General features: G+C 43.4%; 3 protein-coding genes across 3 annotated transcripts in view; 2 read left to right on the forward strand and 1 right to left on the reverse strand.

The window, feature by feature from the left end:
• Positions 1 to 1,492: 1,492 nt before the first annotated feature.
• On the forward strand, positions 1,493 to 6,935 carry LOC140329641 (epoxide hydrolase 1-like; the record flags this gene model as incomplete). The annotated part of the gene is given in 8 exon segments (XM_072410035.1): positions 1,493 to 1,709; positions 2,719 to 2,899; positions 3,336 to 3,563; positions 4,197 to 4,326; positions 4,580 to 4,794; positions 5,858 to 5,966; positions 6,328 to 6,453; positions 6,531 to 6,935. Coding segments are annotated over 8 exon segments (1,408 nt in total), but the record flags the coding sequence as incomplete, so codon positions are not given.
• Positions 6,936 to 10,383: 3,448 nt separating this feature from the next.
• MRPS18A (mitochondrial ribosomal protein S18A) lies at positions 10,384 to 19,799 on the forward strand. The gene is made up of 5 exons (XM_072410316.1): positions 10,384 to 10,535; positions 11,620 to 11,690; positions 14,893 to 14,982; positions 18,737 to 18,837; positions 19,601 to 19,799. Exons 1-5 carry the CDS (start codon positions 10,418 to 10,420, stop codon positions 19,764 to 19,766), a joined length of 546 nt encoding a protein of 181 aa, XP_072266417.1. The 5' UTR covers positions 10,384 to 10,417; the 3' UTR covers positions 19,767 to 19,799.
• A 901-nt stretch (positions 19,800 to 20,700) lies between these two features.
• The window catches only part of RSPH9 (radial spoke head component 9), a 6,860-nt gene continuing 6,403 nt past the window's right edge, over positions 20,701 to 21,157 (reverse strand). The window contains exon 5 of the mRNA XM_072410036.1: positions 20,701 to 21,147. Coding sequence (XP_072266137.1) covers positions 20,987 to 21,147 — 161 coding nt within the window. The 3' untranslated portion in view covers positions 20,701 to 20,986. The remainder of the gene's footprint in view (positions 21,148 to 21,157) is intronic.

A 21,157-nucleotide genomic window follows, 5' to 3' on the forward strand; every position in this document is an offset into this window, starting at 1 on the left:
GTCACTGGGTCATGTTTGAATATTTCATAGCAACATTATAAGATTTATTACAGAACATTGAACCAATATCCTCATCCAAAGGCTTCATCCTCCCTATAGAATGCATCACAATCTTATACCATTGTATCCAACCATTGCACTGCACACAGAATCCATCACAGAATACACCACCAGTAATATACAGGAAGTGACATCACAGCTCTCCAGATATAGGTGATATATTATACAGGAAGTTACATCAGAGTTTTCCCAGATATAGGTGATGCATTATGCAGGAAGTGACATCACAGCTTTCCAATATATAGGTGATACATTATACAGGAAATGACATCACAGCTTTCCAGATATAGGTGATATATTATACAGGAAGTTACATCACAGCTTTCTAGATATAGGTGATACATTATACAGGAAATGACATCACAGCTTTCCAGATTTAGGTGATATATTATACAGGAAGTGACATCACAGCTCTCCAGATATAGGTGATATATTATACAGGAAGTGACATCACAACTCTCCAGATATAGGTGATACATTATACAGGAAGTGACATCACAGCTTTCTGGATATAGGTAATATATTATACAGGAAGTGACATCACAGCTTTCCAGATATAGGTGATACATTATACAGGAAGTGACATCACAGCTATTATACAGGAAGTGACATCACAGCTTTCCAGATATAGGTGATACATTATACAGGAAGTGACATCACAGCTCTCCATATATAGGTGATACATTTTACAGCAAGTGACATCACAGCTCTCCAGATATAGGTGATATATTATACAGGAAGTTACATCACCACTTTCCATATACATTATGTCATACAGCATTGTCATCATCCAGTTGTTTTATCTCTGTATATTCCTATCTGCATATAACATGCTAGGTCATAGAGCGTATTGGGTGCAGAGATCATACAGGGAATTAGGAGCTAATCTCAGCAATATAAATCATTGGTGTCTCTGTAATACCTGATATAATAGTTTGGATTGTTGTAAGGAAATGCTCCCATAGGGAAGTGTCGTATTCTATCCATACAAGGAATAATAATATACAAGCTGAACTCCAGGCAGATAATAAAGCTGGAAATGAACTCATTAATATATCATTCAATGTACACGCAGTGCTTACACCAGTCATAGAGGAAATTGCTGCTATAAAATGTTATTTGTGCAGGGATTGTCACGTGGAGAGGTAATATTTAACAAAAAGTAGGTGAGGAGTGATCTCTGCTTTCAGCTAGGAAAGTTTTGCCACGCACCAAAATATTGTGGAATCGTCCTCTAATTTCACAGTGCAATAAATACCTAAAAAAAGATTCTTCATATCTTTGGGTTGGTTAGTAAATGGTAAATGTGAAAAAGATGTATTCCTTGTATGTTATGCCAAGGTCCAGGCAGTCCAGGGGTAATATTCGGATGAGGGGTGCAGTCTGTCCATTGACTATTCTGGATTCTCAGCATGCTTTCTTTTCTCCACAGGGAGGCCCTTGGGACTCATTGGCCCCACAATGTTCTGGTCCCCAGTGTGGCCCTCGGTGTGGGGGGTGCATTACTTTGCTGGAAGCTGCACAGCAGGAAGGTGAAGAGCATTGAGCTGGGAGAAGGATGGTGGGGCCCTGGAGAAAAGCCCCACTTATTGAGTGAGGACACCAGCATCAGACCATTCATCATCGAGGCCTCTGATCAGGATATTGAGGTATCAATTGTCAAATTAAGTATTTACCCAAAGAATTCATGGTGTATATACGGAGATCACGGTATAGTCTATGTGTCATGGGGGGATGCTGGTGAGGTAAATCACCTAGGGGTTTTCACATCCCTACATACACTACTCCTTCTGGATTTATTATTTGTTTAACAGGCCAAGGTAGGTGGAATAATCTGAGGTTGGGGGGTTATCCAGCTGACCAAGGTGGGTGGGGACATTGAGCCAAGGCGAGGGCAACTTCCAATAAACCAAGGTGGGCAGGATGAAAAGGACCCAAAAGACCATGGTGAAGGGCAACTTCCAACAGATCAAGCCATGTAGGATCACCCAACATACCAAGGTGGGTAGGACATCTAACAGACCATGGTGGGCAGGAACATTCAAGAGACCAATGGGGGGGAGGGGCATCCAACAGACCAAAGTGAGAAGGAATATCCAAGAGACCAAGTTGGAAAGCAACACCCTGCAGACCAAATTGGGTGAGAGGAAGGATACCCAACATCTAAAGGTGGGCAAGAACATCTAACAGACCATATTGGGCAGGAACATTCAACACACTGGGGAGGGGGGATCCAACAGACCTAAGTGGGAAGGAATACCCAAGGTGAGCAAAGATACCCAACACACAAAGTTGATTAGGAGCATCTAGTAGACCAAGGTAAGTGGGAACTGAGCCAGGGAGATCTAATTTCTGGAGTCCTGAAAATCAAATAAGCCCACACATCAACCTCTCAGGTCATCCAGGTGTACATGTGATTAACAAACTGTGCTTACTGAATATTGTATGGTCACATCACATGAGCTAATAAAAATCTATTTGTGCAACAATCAGAAGTGGGACATCTTCACATGGTGCAAAGTGTGTCCCACCTACTGAGCATCTGCTGTAGGTGATGGTTCACCAAGGTTGGAGGAGCTCCAGAAAGGACTATAGTAAAATCCATATTTATCATCTGTTGTCTATGTGTGAGGACAGTCTGACCCATTGTTATTCCAGGACCTCCATGAACGTCTCGATCGCACGCGGTTCTTTTCACCTTTGGAAGACTCCAGATTTCACTATGGCTTCAACTCCAACCAGCTGAAGAAAGTTGTTACTTACTGGAGAAATGGGTTTGACTGGAAGAAGCAAGTGAAGATCCTAAACAGATACCCCCATTACAAGACCACCATAGAAGGTATCAGGACCCCACAATTCTATCTATATAGCGTAAACAGGACCTCTTATCTCCCACTGGTGACCCCTCTAGTGATGGTGACCCCACAAGTCTATTTATATATCAGAATCAGGGCCTCCTTCTTCCTGCTGGTGACCCCTTTAGTGAAGGTGACCCCACAATTCTATCTATATAGGGGAATCAGGACCTCCTGCTGGTGACCCCTCTAGTGATGGTGACCCCACAATTCTATCTATATAGGGGAATCAGGACCTCCTTCACCTCCTTCCTCCTGCTGGTGACCCCTCTAGTGATGGTGACCCCACAATTCTATCTATATAGAGGAATCAGGACCTCCTTCTTCCTGCTGGTGACCCCTCTAGTGATGGTGACCCCATATTTCTACCTATACAGGGCATACTAGACCTTTGTAATACATTAATCCTTCCTTCTGCAGGTCTGGAGGTGCACTTCATCCATGTGAAGCCCCCACAACTGTCCTCCAAGCAGAAGATTCTTCCTTTGTTGATGGTCCATGGCTGGCCAGGATCCATTTATGAGTTTTATCAGATAATTCCGCTGCTGACCAACCCAGGGAAGCACGGCCTGGACCCTAACATTGTCTTTGAGGTGATCTGTCCGTCTATCCCAGGGTACGGCTTCTCGGAGGCATCACACAAGAAAGGTGAGACGTGTGTATGGAATATCTTTAGATATTCTCAGGTGGTTGGATGTCACTGTGCATTATAGTGCGATTGTCACCGTTGGAAGATTTCCCCTAGATTCCTGTTTCTGAGCAAATTCCCATCACCATCCACCCCACAAATAATTGTGACACTGGGACAATTTGAGTTGATAATCCAGAGGGGACAAAGATAGCAACCAGATATTTGGGAGAATAAATTGATGGAAATACAAAATGTTTTAGTTGCCTCCAGAATAAAAAAGGGAAATCATCCAATGGGGACGCCTGTTCATCTGTCTAAGGGGGATTCACTTCCTATAATCTGGTGATCTGAGACCCCTTCTTACTGACCTGGTTCTGATGCAAGGGAGGAATTCCCAGACTCTCTCCCGGGGATCCTTCCACAAACAAAGCCAATTAGATTTAAACCTGTCTTGGAAATTTGAGTGTGAAATAGAGAGGGAAAGTTGCAGAGGGGTCTCAGTCACCCTGTGCGGTGCTCCCCACCTGCTGCAGTAGATTGCTGTAAATTCAGAATAAAGAGGCCCTGCAATGAGAGAATATTAGTTTCCTGTCTGTAGAGAAGATCCCAAGCTGGTTCATATCATGAAATGAGTTTTCTCCATAATACAGGATTCACGGCCTTCGCTGCGGCCCGGATATTCTACAAGCTGATGCTCCGACTGGGATTCAAGGAGTTTTACCTGCAGGGTGGGGACTGGGGCAGCAGAATCTGCACACTTCTGTCTCAGATGAAGCCGGAGTAAGTATGTATGAAGAGTTTAGCAAAGTCCAAGAATACTATATTCATATATCAATGAATGCCTGATTATTTACCCCGGGGACCAGGGAACATAAGCAGCGCCCCTAGGAAGATCACTGAGGGTGTGCATCACGCAGGAATCCACAAGTATCTTCACCAGCTCCATTTGCCAAATTCTGTTGTCAGAGAACAAATCTAAATAAAGTTTCCTCTGGTTATCACTCAGCATAACATGTCTGCATTCTTCCTGCAGGTCAGTGAAAGGACTTCACCTCAACTTCATGGTTCTCCCAACTGGGGGACTGAAGAGACTGAAATCCCTGATAATTGGCCGATATCTTCCCTGGTTGGTTGGTCTGACACAAGAAGATTCCAGGCGTATATATCCCTACATGGAGAAGAATGTGTTCAGCATTCTCCGGGAGACCGGATACCTCCATATTCAGGCCACCAAACCCGACACCGTCGGTAAGAATCACCGAAAATAAAACAACCGATACCGATCCCTGGGAGAGAGTTTTATGATTATAAATTTCATCTGAACAGTCAGTCTGTTTCATCATTGGGAAATGAGATTTTATATAATATAACAAATTGTAGATCTAGGGACGAGGTTCTGGCTCAGGACCACCATGGGATCAGAAAGAATTGGATCCTAACATAGGACCTAGAAAGCGTAGGGAGTTGTGTGGTGTAATCAAAATTACAATCTATGAAGATAACAACTCATTAAAAAGAACTCAGTGGGGGCTTTCCAAACTTTTTCAGTGAATTTTGCATATTTGATTTTTGCAGAATAAGGGGAATTGGATTGGAAAATTAATTTTTGATGAATTGTTACATCATAATGCGGCCGATGTCCTGCAGCCTCTCCCTGTCCTCATGCACTAAGATGATGACGGGGTACTGGCTGCACATTTATATCAGACTCAGCTGTTCTTATGGATCTACTGTTTTCATATTACATCTTATTATTCTACAGGATTTCTACCACATTACATAAGTGCATTCTCCTTCTGCAAAAATCTGTACACCCCAAAATCAACATCTGTAACCAACAACAGATAGATCAGAAGCTTTTTTCATCCAGGCTACATTCTTCCAATAATTGGGGAATTTTACAGATTGGAACTTTCAGGCAGTTCTTGAAAAGTCTCATTAAAGGATTTGTAAAAATTAGGTTTCAGTTATTACGCTTGCTTCAATCAGCTTCATTACGTTAATTAAGAGGCTTTATTCTGTCCCTGTCCAGCTTGGAGCGGTAGATTTCTAAGCCCAAATCATAAACGTAACAACCCAACACGTTTCAGCCCTCTGCATGGCTTCATCAGAGGCTAAAGATTCAATGAAACAAAACATTTAAAATCAACACCACAGTAAAAAGATTTATTGCATTTTGTTGGGGGGACAATGTGACCAGGACATCATTGGGTTATGTGGGCAGTTCCTGGCAGATGATGCTGCACAGTCATAACATTGGGATAAGTTCCTCCATTGGGGCTGCTTCTCACAGAACTCTCCACTCCTGCAGGTTCTTCTTTGAACGACTCTCCAGCTGGACTGGCAGCCTACATTCTGGAGAAGTTTTCCACCTGGACAGACTCTGTGTTCCGTGATCTGGAAGATGGCGGCCTGGACAGGTGAGATGCAACATTCCACTGCATCAGTTACTGCCATATCTACCAATATCATCACATAAGGAGAAGCACTCCTACATCAAAAATTATACAAATATAATTCATCTTGCTGGATTCACACCTATTGATTATAATGATTCATCTTGGTAGATTCACACAAGCTGATATACAAAATAACTGAAAAGAAACTCTTCTGTAACAGTGACTGTGCTGCCCAGGACTCACCCCATGGCATGGGCCTGCATCATGTAGGGCCCTTACCAGCCCATGCAATAGACACGTATCACCATGGATTGCTTGTTAGCAAAAGAAAAAAAAACAATGACACCCCAGTGGCCAATCAATATCTTCTTTCTTTGTTAAGGAAATTCTCCCTTGATGATCTCCTGACCAATGTGATGATCTACTGGGTCACCGGATCCATCGCATCTTCCATGAGGTTCTACAAGGAGAATTTCCCAAGGAATTATAACAGCACCCCAGACACAAAGTAAGTATGGGTTATATGGGCTCAAGCTCCTCAGGGGCGGGAACATGTAAATCTTTTGTGATTTTATCTTATTCCAGGATCGGTGTGTATGTACCAACTGGAATTGCTGCATTCCCCTGTGAGCTGGTACACGCCCCTCGAGTATGGGCAAAGGAGAAGTTTAGTAACATCGTCACCTACACTTACATGCCCCGCGGAGGGCACTTTGCTGCCTTTGAAGAGCCAGAACTGCTCGCCGCCGACATCCAGAACTTTGTGTTGAAAGTGGAGAAGCTGTGAATTGGGATTGGTGTAACTTTATAACCTTAGATGGAGTCACTGTAATAGGCGAAACATTAAAACAACAATGTCACTACCAATGTAGACAATCCTAGGTTACTAGAATCTGTAGTACAGCTGTCTGTGTGTTCCTAGATTCTGATTTATATTTTCATTTTATTAATCTTTTACTGCAATATCTTTAATAAACATTTATCAGCAAACCAGCATCTCCTTCCTGACCAACTAGAGTCTGCAAATTTTAGGAAATGATTGTGACAACAGGTGAGGAGCGTGGGGAGAGACCACCAGCTGACAGGAGACACCCCCAGGCAGTGACATTCACTGAAACATTCATTGGTGGAGAATTGTCCAGGTCCATGTGTTTCAATTACTTTATAAATAGACCTTTCCTCCCAAAGACAAGCACACTGTCACTCTAAGGAGGAATGGAAGCCATGAACACTGCAAATATATGCAAAAGGCACAAAGATTGATTTGATTTCCTTTGTTTGGACAGAGCAAGCAAAGATAGGTGTAAGTCTCCACACTCCCTTGAGGAAGCCATTCTGGCGAAACGCGTCAGGAACAGAGACGACTGCACTTGTTGTTATCCTCACTCACCCCTACTGCTTACCAACATTTTGTGTGATGTTTTGTGAGCTTGATACGCTTATTAATTTTTCTGAGCTTTGTCTAGTTATTGGCCACCAATTATTCAATCGCTTTCTCATACGTAGAACGTAATGTGGCTACTTACCTTGACTTTTTTTCAAATATTTGCTATGATAAAATGCAGTTTAAGATACAAACCCCAGAGATTTATAGGTGTTATATTTATTATAATATGGGGTTAGGATGAGTTTCCAGTGAAAGCAGTAATATCAGACAACCACCATTGACCCCATTGTAGAATATTCTCAGGATTGAGGTTCCATCATATTGGAGGGTCAGTAAATCCTCAGATTGAAGCACAATCATCTCACTGACCAATGTAGGGAACATGGAGGATTCTGTGCTCCTTCCCGTGCAGGGAAACCCCCCATACAATCAAATGTATGACCTAGGGGAAAAGGGGTTTCCTGCACAACCCCTGCACACTGATCTCTACCATCCAATAGCTGATGCCCTGATTACACTATTTGCAGCTGTGTGCTCCAATAATCCTTTTAAATACGAGGCCGCCCCAAAAATGACATCACACCCATTCAGTGGGGTCAATATTATTATTATTATTATTATTATTATTAACAATAATAATAATAATAATAATAATAATCAGGATTTATATAGCGCCAACATATTACGCAGCGCTGTACATTAAATAGGGTTAGCAAATGGCAGACAGATACAGACAGTGACACAGGAGGAGAGGACCCTGCCCCGAAGAGCTTACAATCTAGGCGGTGGGCATTCATATACAATATAATGACATGATATGACAATTGCTTATGGTAATATACTGGGCGTTTTAGCTTGGCATATTTTTTTATTTTACCCAATTTAGCGTTTTACATGTGTAAATTTGTTAAAACACCAGCAGACCACCAATGGCAACCCCCCTCCTGTCTAACTTTACACAGCAATTAACAATAAATTCCCAAATACATTTTGTATTATAACATTTGCTTATCATTTGTTTGTAATATATAATCCAGTTGAATAATCCACCATTTGTCCCAGCTCTGGCTCAGTCTCTGGCTGTACTTGAAGTGGCCATTAGGTGTCACTGTTGATCTGTGTTGTTTGCTGCTCTGGGTGGTCTTTAGTCTGCAGGATGGTTTTGCACCCCTAACATGGGGGCTATTGTTATAATTATTAATATTATTATTATTATGATTATACAGTATTTAAATAGCACCAACATATTACACAGCACTGTACATTAAATAGGGGTTATATATCCAATTCCAGGGCCCCTATAGGAATAATCAGCACATAGCAGACATAAGGTAATTAATGATATTATATCTATATGTAAGTTATATATCACTATCCAGGCAAAGGAAAAAAGTTGCAGAGTTTGTTGTAGCTCACTCATATCCTCTACAAAGAATCCCCTGCACCATTATACTGACATTTCCTACCCAGTGAGGGGGTCAAACCATCATGGCTGCATCATTCACCCAAATCGCCTTCCACCATCAGCACCAATACTCTGCATCTCCTACAATGGTGACACCCCGACCTACATACAACCCAACTATGTAACTACACACCCAGAGACGCCGGATTACAGTACAGACAAGTACACCCTCCTCCAATTCTCAGGCTTTACATATCAGGGCAAAATAATAAATCATCCGATCCTAAAATAATAAAATCTGACCGCAGGTGTAACACAACACGGATCCCATCATTTTATTATTTATTCAAATAAAATGGAGCCCTGTGTGAAAAACTTTGAGGTTGTCATTTTCTGGGGGATTTTATCCCTCTCACAATATTGTGGAGGAATTTTGGCTGACTCTTCTTTATAACATTGCTTCAGTTCATTAAGGTTTGCCGGCAATCATTTATGCACGGCTCTCCTAAGGTTACCGCACAGCATTTCGATGGGGTTGAGATCTGGACCTTGGCTCAGCCATTGCAGCACTTTGATTCTTTTATTTTCATTCTGTTGTTGATTTGTTGGTGTATTGGGATCATTGTCCGGTCACATGACCCATCTTAGACAAGATTTAGATGTCACACAGATGGCCTCACATTAGAATACTTTGGTATGCAGAGGATTTCATGGTTGACTTAATTAATGCAATGTGCCCTGGTCATGTGGCTGCATAGCACGATCATCCTTCCACCACCAGGCTTCACAGTTGGTATGAGGTGTTTGTGCTGATATGCTGTGTGTGGTTTTCACCAGATGTGGCGCTGTGTATTATGGCCAAACATCATTTGTTCAGATGGAACTTTCCAAACCCAAGCCGTGCTGCCATGTTCATTTTATAGAGAAGAGTCTTTCTCCTGACAACCCCTCCATACAAGCCATACCTGTTCAGTCTTTGTCTCATTGTCCCGGCATGAACTCTAACATGTAACACGCTAACTGAGGCGTGTAGAGTCTGAGATGGAGCTGTGGGGGTTTCTCTGAGCATTGCACTCTGATCTATGAATTTACTGGGACATTCACTCCTGGGAAGATTGACAACTGTCTGGAATGTTTCCCACTGGTGAATAATCTTTCTATCTGTAGAATGAAGGACTTCAGATTGTTTGGAAATTTCTCATTTTCAGGCCTGGTAGGGATGATTTTTTTTTTGGAGAGAGAATAGAAACAAAGGGAGGGTGGAGAGAGAGATGCAGAAGGGCAGAAAAAGGGGAAGAGGGTGACATGGGTCAGCAGAAGCCCCTAAGCAGTAGTTGGACTTTATGAACAATTTCCCTAAAATGTCACATGAACAAACTCTGCAACTTTAACACTTAGACTTTAAAACTTCAATAAATGGAACAGCATGCAGCCAGTGAAAGCATGCCTCCTGGTCAGTATACTTTGTACAAATGTTGGTACACAGGGCCCAGTAATGGGGTCCCTCAGGTGAAGCTGCTCAGGGGAAACAATAATGACAGAAATGACCTCCCCACAGCTGCCCAAAACAAAGATGGCTTCTGAGCTCCTTATTGCCAAGGAAACCAGCGGAAAATGACTCAGACGTCTGATCTCTATGGAGAAGGACGCCGGAAGCGGAAGTGACGTTTCCTGGAGAAGATGGCGGCTCCCAGTTTGCTGCTTTCACCTGTCACCCGGTTTGTCCGGGCCGGGTTGGGGCTTCTGAGCCAGGCAGGATGGAGACCAGCGGCGGCACCGAGCCGGGGCCTGCGGGAGTGTGAGTGCAGGGAAGGGGGGAAGCGGGAAAAGGATCACGGGCTGACCTCTAGGACATAATAACTGCTGTCCTTCCTCCGAAGGGAACCTGTCATTGACTGTCACATGTTCTCCTCACAGATGTCCTTACTGACATTTTCATGATTTCCACTCTTCTACATGATGAGTCAAGGTGACCTATGGGGGACCCAGATTTTTAGGGCTTTGACGTCATGTTGGGAGATGGGTGTCTCAATGACAGGTCCTCTTTACACCTGTGACACGTGACTCACCCATGGGACAGTTCTGGCGGGTCCATAGTGCTGTGTAAGTTCTTATTCTGTGAGATTGGAGCTTACCCAGGCCTGTCCTTCACTCTTATTGGCTGGGAAGAAATGAATGGAAGGTGAATGTGTGCAGCGGGGTGGTGAACCTGCTTGTTTGTCCAGTAGGAGCAATGACCGGGCTCACTTTAGGGTGAATCATCATCTTATTATTCTTATAGGATAATAATTATTTATTGCAATGATCAGATACCCTGCACCCCTCCCCCAACATAAATACCCTGCCCCGTTCATACCTAAGGAGGTCCCAGGTGCAGCTCCTTCGGGGGGGGAGAATTACTGGACATTCTATAACACACAGTTATCCTTAGAAGTGTAAGTAAATACAAAGGGAATGTGTCTCAGGCATAGAATATTATAAAGGTGACTTTGCATTTTATCTGGGGGCCGCCATTGTTGGTCTGACAAATCTGTTTGCTGTTCCATCTCTGACTGGCGGTGACATGGGAAAGTCAGACATTATAAGCTGAATACTTCTCACCGACTAAAAATACCGAACCCAAAGAATCAGCATGACAGCCAGGTAACCCGGCATTACAGAGGGGATTGGTGGTGGCAGCCCCCATTATTCTCTGCCATGAGGGGGTGCTGGGGGTCTTTTCATTGATCAGAGCTTTCAGAGCCCTTTGCTGCTGTTTTACCAATGCAGAGATTTCTGTTCCTTTTATTAGCGCTCGCTGAATAGAATATTTGGGGTGTCTGGGAACGGTCGGAGCTTCTGTCACATTTTTATTGTCACAATCTGTTTTTGTTTGTTTCTAGTGGTGGAGAAGAAGGAGGGGAACACGACTGTGGTGAGTACACAATGGCTGTATATGTGTAATGTGCTAATATGAGAAGTGAGACTGCAGGTCAGAGGGTTCTGTGCACAATGTGGGGGCTGCCATTGGGGGTCTCTTATTGCTTTCCAGCTACCTGAATGTTATGCAGAACCAGTGGCTTCAATACAAACCAGAGCAGTTATATGTGTAGGCTGCTTTACGTCCATGTTCTAATACTGCAGAATTCTTCTGGGTCAGTGAGAATAAAATATTGAAGCCAGAGAATCAGTAAGCCGAATTTGGAGTTCTATTAAGTTATTACCAATATTGGGTCCAGTGAACAAAATATTGGCCAAAGCCCAGGAGTCTTGTAAATCTGTGATCTACAAGTGAACTTCAGATGACTCCCTGTGCCTAGGCACTCCTGTTCCTCTGAGCTGTAGCCATAGGGCACTGCTGCTACAATATTTGGTGTTGTCTTCACTGTGGTGTTCACTTTTCTCGATGATGGAAGGGAAGCTGTACCTGAGGACCTGCAGTGTAAGGATTCCTCTGCTCCATCTATTTTGTGATCTGCGTTTCTTCCTCCTCCATCATTACCCCTCCAGTAATCTGGGGGCAGCTGTGGTGTGAGGAAGCCAAGCTTCACCTATACCTAGATGGCCACCTTCATGCAGGGACACAGCACAGAACAACCAAACACCAATTCCTCTCCTGCTACACAGATTTTGCAAGATTGTTGCACCAATAAGTTGCAGGTAAAATGGACCTCTGCAGGCAGTACTTGCAGTGCAGACACGTGCAGTTCCCGGTAGACAGCGAGCATGAAGAGGCAATGACAAGCTGCTGCTGTGGCACAATAAATAATGCTGATAATGGCATTAAAGAGCCAATCAATAGAGGACAATTGTTTGTGAATTGGTAAAAATGAAGCAAACCTCATAGTGGCTCAGTGGTTAGCACTCTGGCCTTTGCAGTGCTGGGTCCCAAGTTTGAATCCCAGCCAGGACACTATCTGCATGGAGTTTGCAGGTTCTCCCCGTGTTTGTGTGGGTTTCCTCTGGGTACTTCTCCCACATCCCAAAAACATGCAGTTAGGTTAATTGGCTTTCCCCTAAAAAATTTACTTTAGACTGTATTAAAGAAAGATGACATATGATGTGTTAAGGACATTAAATTGTAAGCTCCTATGTGGGACAGCTGGAGACATGACTATGTACAGCGCTGCGTCATATGTTGGTGCTATATAAATACGGTGTAATACTAATTATCTATTTGTCAAACATGCAACGATGTGGCTGTATCTGATCTCTTTATGATGTGCAGATGCTTCGAATAATGCCGGCATTTTCCTGTCTTAAGACTCTAAATTCATCTTTTTTGTGTTTTCTTCTTTGTGGTCCATAGCTTGGAAGATTCTTCTGTACACAAAGTCTGTTTATTGCTTGGTGATACCCAGTAAATGTCGCCCTGTCTGTCAGCTGATTGGAACAGAACCGTTGCTACAGCTCAGTGTTAACAACAACCAGCTTGGTGACTGTGACCACTAAGTCCACTGGGGGTGGTTTATCATACTAAATAGAACATTGTGAGATTTAACCGGAACACAAAGCTACTTCTGAGCATGCAATGTAATGTAAAATGTAAAAAAGATTAACAAACATCTCATGGTTGGGGATTGTGGAACACCGAGGAGATCTATACTTTTGTCCACTAACTTTATGTTCAGGTTTGGTCTAGCAAATGAATAAAAAGCAAAGAATCACATCTCTTGTACCAGGTCCAGGAGAATATAATAGCACCGCTCACAGGTTCTCCCCTCTCTAGACCACTGACGTGTGCAGAGGGCCCATACTGAGCTCTTCTCTCTGCTATTCAGTATCCACACTAAAATAATAGATATTAATTATCTACGTCATAGATGCAGGCTACCAGCTACCACCAGTGTCTTTCACCTTTTCTACGCTAAAGGCTAAATGTTAGTGCAGTGACGGGTCCTGGTAATCCTCCATCATACAAAGACATTGCAGACAATTGTGCTCTTCCAGCGTTGTGGTCACAGTTTGGTGAAGACCCTTTTCTGTTCCCCCATGACAGTGCCCCGGGGTACAAAGCCCTCTCTATAAAGACATGGTGTCCCCAGTTTGGTGTGGAGGAACTTGAGTGTCTTGCACAGAGCCCTGACCTCACCTTACTGAACACCTTTGTAATGAATGGGAATGGTAAGCCAGGCCTTCTCATCCTTTATTAGTACCTGACCTCACCAATGGGGGCAAATCTCCACCATCAGTATTCAACCTCACCAATGGGGGCAAATTTCCACCATCAGCTCCTGACCTCACCAACAGGGGGCAAATCCCCACCATCAGCTCCTGACCTCACCAACAGGGGGCAAATCCCCACCATCAGCACCTGACCTCACCAATAGGGTGCAAATCCCCCACCAACAGTATTCAACCTCACCAATGGGGGCAAATCCCCACCATCAGCACCTGACCTCACCAACAGGGGGCAAATCCCCACCATCAGTACCAGTCCATTCTTTGGCTTCACCCTGTAATGTGGGACGTATGAAGTAGAAAGCCGTGCTGATGGATGGAAATAATTTATCTACATGAGCTCAGATATAGATCTGAGGACTTTACACAACGAGGGGACGACTCATGACGAGAGGACGCACATGCTTTCACTTGGGTGGGGATTTTATATGTAGAATTTATTTTATGTAAGGGAAAAGAAAGCAGCACAGCTCATTAGAGTTTATAAAACCCTTAAGGCTTTGTGCACACGTCAGAGGTATCTCGCCTGATATGGAGTGTTGAGCCCATCTTGGGGTGATGTGTACGGTGGTTGCCTGATGTCATTCATGGATCCAATCTGAAGAATCTATGAATGACTGCTGTACGAGTCAATGGAGGAGAGCACAGCACGGTGCAGCTCATTTTCTCCCCTTCCCTCCCCAAAAAATAGAATGGCACGGTGTGTACAGAGATCATTCATTCATCTGTCACTCTTTTGTCGCTGGAAATGATCATGAACGCTTGTTTCCAGCAATAAAAATTGCAAGTGTGCACACAGCCTAACAATCACCTTCTCTCATCTTCCTCCTTTTTGGTCTGTTAGATATATTATTATAGAGCCATCACAGAGCCTTTGCAAGTCTATATAAGAAAGGTTTTTATTGGGAGCTTGGCGTTGGTTCCCGGAATACCCGGCATATACTAACTTCCCTTGCGGTTGCCGGGACTAAATGAACTCCTGCATGCCCATTCAGGAGTTACATCCTGGCCCAGCCAATCAAGGTGGCCGAAGAGAGCACCAAGGAAGGAAGAAGATGGCCACACCTGTAACGGAACATGGACAGGTAAGTATAAAACAGGTGAGTGCATGTCCACTCCAAATCCAGTGTAATAAAACATCTGTGCCCATTTCATTCTCAAAAAGCTTTAAATTTTATAAATAATAACCTAAAGCCCCAATTACTTTGTATGTCACTATGTAACATGGCAGGTCAGGTAATTATTCTGCCATCTGGTTCGATGTGGGAGGGTTCATCTTGCAGTGTTGATCGCACTTCTTGCTGCCAATTTGTTGCCTTCACACTGGGCCCTCAAGGAATTCTCACAGTTTATGGGGTCATTGACAATATCATGGCACGATGGTGGCCACACGACGCCCGTCTGACCTGGAATGCAGCCTTCAGAAGTAGAATTGGACCTAAATTAGTAACACAGACAATGATTGTGTTACAGAATGTTTTGTGAGGTTTTTATGACCAGGATCAGCTGGATTTTCCATTGTTGTGGTAACAAAAGGTGATGATATCAGAGTTATATCAGAAAATATCAGAGTTGTGTTCCAGTGTATGGAAGTCATTGCCCTGGCGCACCCAGCAGGACCTCTTTTGGATAGCCGGGCCAAGTTACATAACATTCCTCCTCTCTGGATATATAAAGTGAATCAGAGCTATTAGAGCGCTGCCAGTTCCTTCTATTTTATCTTTTATTTGTCACGATATGCCCGCTTCTGCTTGTGAATGTCTGAAGTTTTCTCTTCTTGGCCAGACATTGAATTCCTCACATTTAGCGATGCAGTAAATCAGATTTCAGTTGTGTTACACATTAAAAGATGCTGGGCGTATTATCTGGGTTTGAATAAACTGTTTTTGTATGAGGATTTGGCGGCGTCCCAGGACCCAGCTACAGAGACCGGACACTTATCTCTTCATTCAGAGGCGATGGCATAGCCCAGAAAAGGGGCCTAAATCTGACTCTATTTCCTAAATAGACTTTATATCGTTTCTTTTACAGAAATGGCAGATTTTGTGGGTGTTGGCTGAAATGTTGGACCTCTGGTTTGTGTTTTTGCACTGGAAGTAAAGTCCTATTAATGTTTTATTATCGTACTTTGTGAAAGTCTGAAATACAAAGATAACATTTTGAGGATTCTGTAATCACAGCTTCAGATCTGAAAAGCTTGGAACCGGTGCTTAGCCCAGCAGATTATTCTTTCCTTCCTCTTCTGCCACTTCATTTAGCTGCTGGGATTTTTAAAATAATATTAGAAATATAAAAAAATAAATGAATTATATGGTTACAAGTGACATGACATGGTTTAAAGATAACAGAGCCTATAACATATATTTTTTTAACTAACCATCAGAATTGTAATAGGTAATCGTTTAAGGGAAAAGCAAAAGTAACAAAAAAGAATTAAATGTGAAAGGGCAAAGACGGGGAAAACAAACGGGAGAAAATATACTATATTTTACAAGAATAAACCCAACCTTTGTTTCTAATTCACAGCCTAAAACTAAAGTTTAGGTATATCTGCTATTATTTCTGGGATTTCACCCACATTTTATTTAAAGAACCTGTTATGCACTGGGTATTCTCTGCACACCCTGTTTTTACAATATTAAGGGCCCCATATCTCAGTAAATAATGATTCCGTTGCACAGGAGTCATGCTGGCTTTCCTCCAAAAAGCACAACTCATCCGTCTTCCTGAACCAACCGTTCACAGAAGGTTCTTGGGAACCTTTGCAGCAGCGTGAAATCATAGAAGGAAAGGAGCTATCGATCTTTTGTATCTGCCTATGGATAAATTAGTACAATAAATAAGAAAACTCCATGGTGTACACTCCAGGGCCACCCCCGTTATTTGTTCTATAATGTCACCTACCTTACGCCAAAATGTTTGAGGAATCGGGCAGTACCAGCAGATATGAGACATAGTACCCCATTCACCCTTCCAGCTGCTGGGATTTATTCCCATGTGAGCCACCAATCCCCAGGGTCGCACATAAAACAAATATGGTTTCCCATGCAGCCCCCTCCGATCTGCAATATTGGAAGTTCGGCGTCATTGAGCTAACTTCCTGCTTGTCCGGTCTCTGCCCCACTCACAGGACAATGGTGCAGAGATGTCATTACAAGGGGGCAGTTCCTTCATCTTCCTACCACGGATAATGAGTACTTGTGATGTCACTGACATGACCCAATCTAAGGTGCAGGGGTGATTCGATGGAAGAGGGCAAAGGAGCTCTGAGATTCAAAGCCTGATTTTGCATGTTGGGGGTTTATGAAAAATTAAAGTAACTCTGTTCGGGCAAAACATAATTTGCTTTTAAAACTACTCTAGCCTGGGACAAACTTCTGACCTCAACCCCAAAATACTAAATCCCTAATGTGACACAATGAGAGCCAAATCTTTTTCCTGGATTAATAAAAGAATACATTCATAGTTACCTGGTAATGTGGTCTCTTTCCAAAGGGTCTTTCTGATGTTAACAGAAACCTGAAGACACATTGTGAGGTCATGAGAGGGGAAGGGGGGCATAAATAAAATCAGTCGGCGGTGGATATTGACTTAAAGCATGGATCATGGGGTCATCATTACCTGGTAATAAAGTGAGTGGAAACCCCTCAGGATCAGCACAGCTATTGTAAAGCCATAACAACCTAATTGTGATTTTCATCCAGCTTGCTGATTGGACGGTGAAGGATGATCAGTAAAGTGATGAGGTCATGGCTTTCCAATGTGGTTGGAATATTAGATTGACAGCTCTGAGAGTTTGCAGCAGTCTGGTTGTCTCTTGGTGCTGCTTCTTCCTCTCCCAGTGAAAGACGCCATGGAGGGAAACAAAACGTGTCTTTATACTGTTAGATTGTAAGCTCTTTGGGGCAGGGTCCTCTCCTCCATCTCTGTCCATATGTGTCACTGTCGTGTGCAGCCCCCTATAGATTGTGCTCAGCCAGTGCATTGAGTGCTAGTGGGACCGGGACAGAACCTGGAACAGGCATTAGGGGGAGTTTAAGGAAAATATATTAAAATCAACCTATCATAAATGGGTGACATGTTTCAGCCACTTGTTCATAATGCCATGCCAGTGCCACCACCACCAACAAGGTGAACAGAAAAATGGCTCATTTTAAGCCCTTGTTTTACAAAGTGCGCCCCCATTCTGTGAGCTGAGCACTACTTCAGCAGCAGGGTGCAGGTCCCGCTCTTTCTATGCCTCCTTCTTCCCCCAGGCGGCTGCCTCCTCCACCTACCCCTTGGTCTGGCCCTGCATTGGGGATTTGCCAATTTTATGAACATTTCCACGAAAATATATTCCACTCATTCCTCCCCTATATCTTCTAGTCGTGAATCTCCAGCATAATGGTTACCCCTCATAATAGGCACAGCAGGGGTAGAGAGCCAGAAACTCAGCACAGGAATAGGGGCTCCAAATAATAGGCACCCAGGATCTCAGATCAGGGATAGTGGGAGCCCCTCTTAATGGGAACAGCATGGGTACAAACCTGCATGGGGTCACACCCAGTACCCCTCCAGCATCCTCAATAACTAATATTCAGCTGGACTGATCCTCTAAATAAACTTTATTGCATTTCCTCATGGCCAGGACAAAGTTAATCTCTATGGGCGGTCCCAGGTGTGCATGCTACCTGGAGGGGTGGGAAGGCAGCAGGAAGCTTGTAGCATGTTTAACCCTTAGTGTTACATTTCCTCTGTCTGGCCTGTGGTGCAAGGTGTGATCTCTCTTGCTGTGGTTGGGTTTTGTGATCACCCTTTTCCTGTGTACCCATTGGTGTTCTTTGTCCCCACGCACAGAGGCGGAGAGAAGTTATTGCTGTATTACCCAGAGGGACACAGGGCAAAGTACTGTCAGATCAGGAAGGCAGAATGTGGAGACAAGTCCTGGAGAATGGCAGGTAAGTGGGGGAGACGCAGACAGGTGGATCCGCAGGGTACATTGTTATCCAGTGATTCCCTTCTGTGCTTTCTGCATTATAATAAAGACAAATATTCATCATGTCTTACAATATTTCACTGAGGAGGACAAGCTGCCCCCACCCCTAGCATAATTGTACCTACCCCGACTTCTTAAGATTGAAGGGGCCCACTCGCACCTGGATGTCAATATTTCTGCATTTTGTCCAATGAGGCGTTTTTATATATTCAGTGTTGGATTGGGCACTGTGAGCCTCCCCATGGGCCCCCTTGTGTATTTATCATCATGTATCTTGTTTTAAGCCTCTTGTATTCCTCTGTACAGCAGCACTCAGACTGGGAGAGGGAGCCGCAGTACTCTGCACCAATCAAGTGTCTTATAGTCACATGTGGAGGAGCAGAGAGATAACTTTAACAGTCTGTATTGCTCTGTCACGGCCCATTCCCAGGCTGGGGTAGGGAAGAAGACCTAGTTGCTTAACTGCAACAGGCAAACAAACAATTTCTGACAAAAACATAAAGAACTCACCCAGCTCCTTCTGCTGCTTCCTAAGAGATGATGCACCATTGGTAAATAGGATGGGGTGAGGTGAGTGGAAGTAAACGGTTGGGCTTAAGGCTGCCTTGTGACTTGATATGTGATTCAGCATTGTAGGGTATTTGTGTACCATTTGCTTGGTTTTGTTTTTTCAGTCCCTGTGTTGCTTCTGCTACCATCCTTTAGCCATCATTATATTAATGTCTCTGCGGCTGCTTCCCCTGCAGGTATCTGACTCGATGGTCTGTGTCCAGTGCTCGGCCAATCTACAAGAAAGGACTTAAGTGGTGCAAAGTGAAAATGCCAGTTGGGGACCCCATCTTGAAGGATAATGTGCGCTACTGTAAAAAACCTCTCCTATACAAACAATGAACTGCCATGGTTAATAAATGTCTTCTCTTCTCACCTTGTGTCCTGCAGATATGTAAATGCATCTATACCATGTGGATGTGGTGTGGATCTGTAGAGCGGACAGACAGGCTGCACCTTCCCCCCTCAGTACACTGCCCAGTCCTTGCTATGCAGAGGGTCTATTCATTAATATTATTAATATTAAACTCATCAGACCAAGCTGCTGAAAGCAGGTTTACTTGTACCAGCAGACATTTCTGTATGTGTATTTATTTCAGGTTTTGCAAAAGTGAAGCTAATACAATTTTACCTTAAAATACAGAACAACTTGTTAGTGGGGCCCGTGGACAGATTTGAGAAGCTCAGGTCAACTTAGACTGTATGCACCACACAACAATGAACAAATAGCTCATTGCCTCTTCAGGAGAGTGCTATGTTACCTTGATGTCTCCTGGGTCTTGTTGGTAAAGCTTATAGTGCACTTTGTGCAACTTTGGTGAAATTTGCTTCAGCTCTAATTTGCCATGTTACAGACATAGGAGTGTGGTCACTTTAAACAAAAGCGGGCAGCAGGCTTCACCAGGTGTCAAGTAGTGCTGAAGCTTACTGCAGGCTTCCTTAAAGTGAAGTCTGTATGTTGATAGCAGCCCCCCAAACTGGAACAGAAAAGTGCTTTAAATACTAAAAGAAATCTCTACAACTCTTATAGCAATGTACAGTATAGTGTTGGGATGGGATCCCCATACGCTGTTTAGTTTTGAGCTGGGATCACCGAGCATTGCAAAGTGCAAGGAACGGTTTTCCCAGCACTGAGCTGGGACTCTATAGAACTTTTTATCATCAAACATAATGTTGCTTTATTCCAAGCAGATGAGCTGAATTCCCTAAAAGTTCTTCAAGCAAACAAAAACAAACAATGTATGAGTGACAGGTACTCTTTTACAATGACACTGAATTTCTTAGAATGAATATAGTTTATTGATTGATGTGTATATCTCTTGGTTGATAATGAATTATGATGAACCATGCTGCACAGAACTTTACTTGATCTGGAATGTGTTTCAAACAGCAATATCTTCAATGTAGCAGGAAGAAATGCCGGCAATAGATATTCTTATATCTCTACAGCTTTACAAATTAAATATTTATATCTTCATCAGCTTAACCTTGGATAATGTTGTGCTGAACCTGCCCAATAGATTCATCGCATGTGATTTCGGGTGCTGAAAGTCTCTGAGTATTTAGATCATGAAGGGTAAGTCGTTGTTTCGCTCACCGGTCCCGATGTAGACATAACCGTGCTGCGGGGTGAGAGGGACGTGATAGAAAGTCATCCCAATCCAGAGGAGGCTGCGAAGTATGACCACACTGTTCCCCTGCTCAAACTGTAAGCTCCAGCACCCTGCGAGGGC

The sequence above is a fragment of the Pyxicephalus adspersus genome, chromosome 4 (assembly GCF_032062135.1).
Source record: "Pyxicephalus adspersus chromosome 4, UCB_Pads_2.0, whole genome shotgun sequence".
NCBI lineage: Eukaryota > Metazoa > Chordata > Amphibia > Anura > Pyxicephalidae > Pyxicephalus > Pyxicephalus adspersus.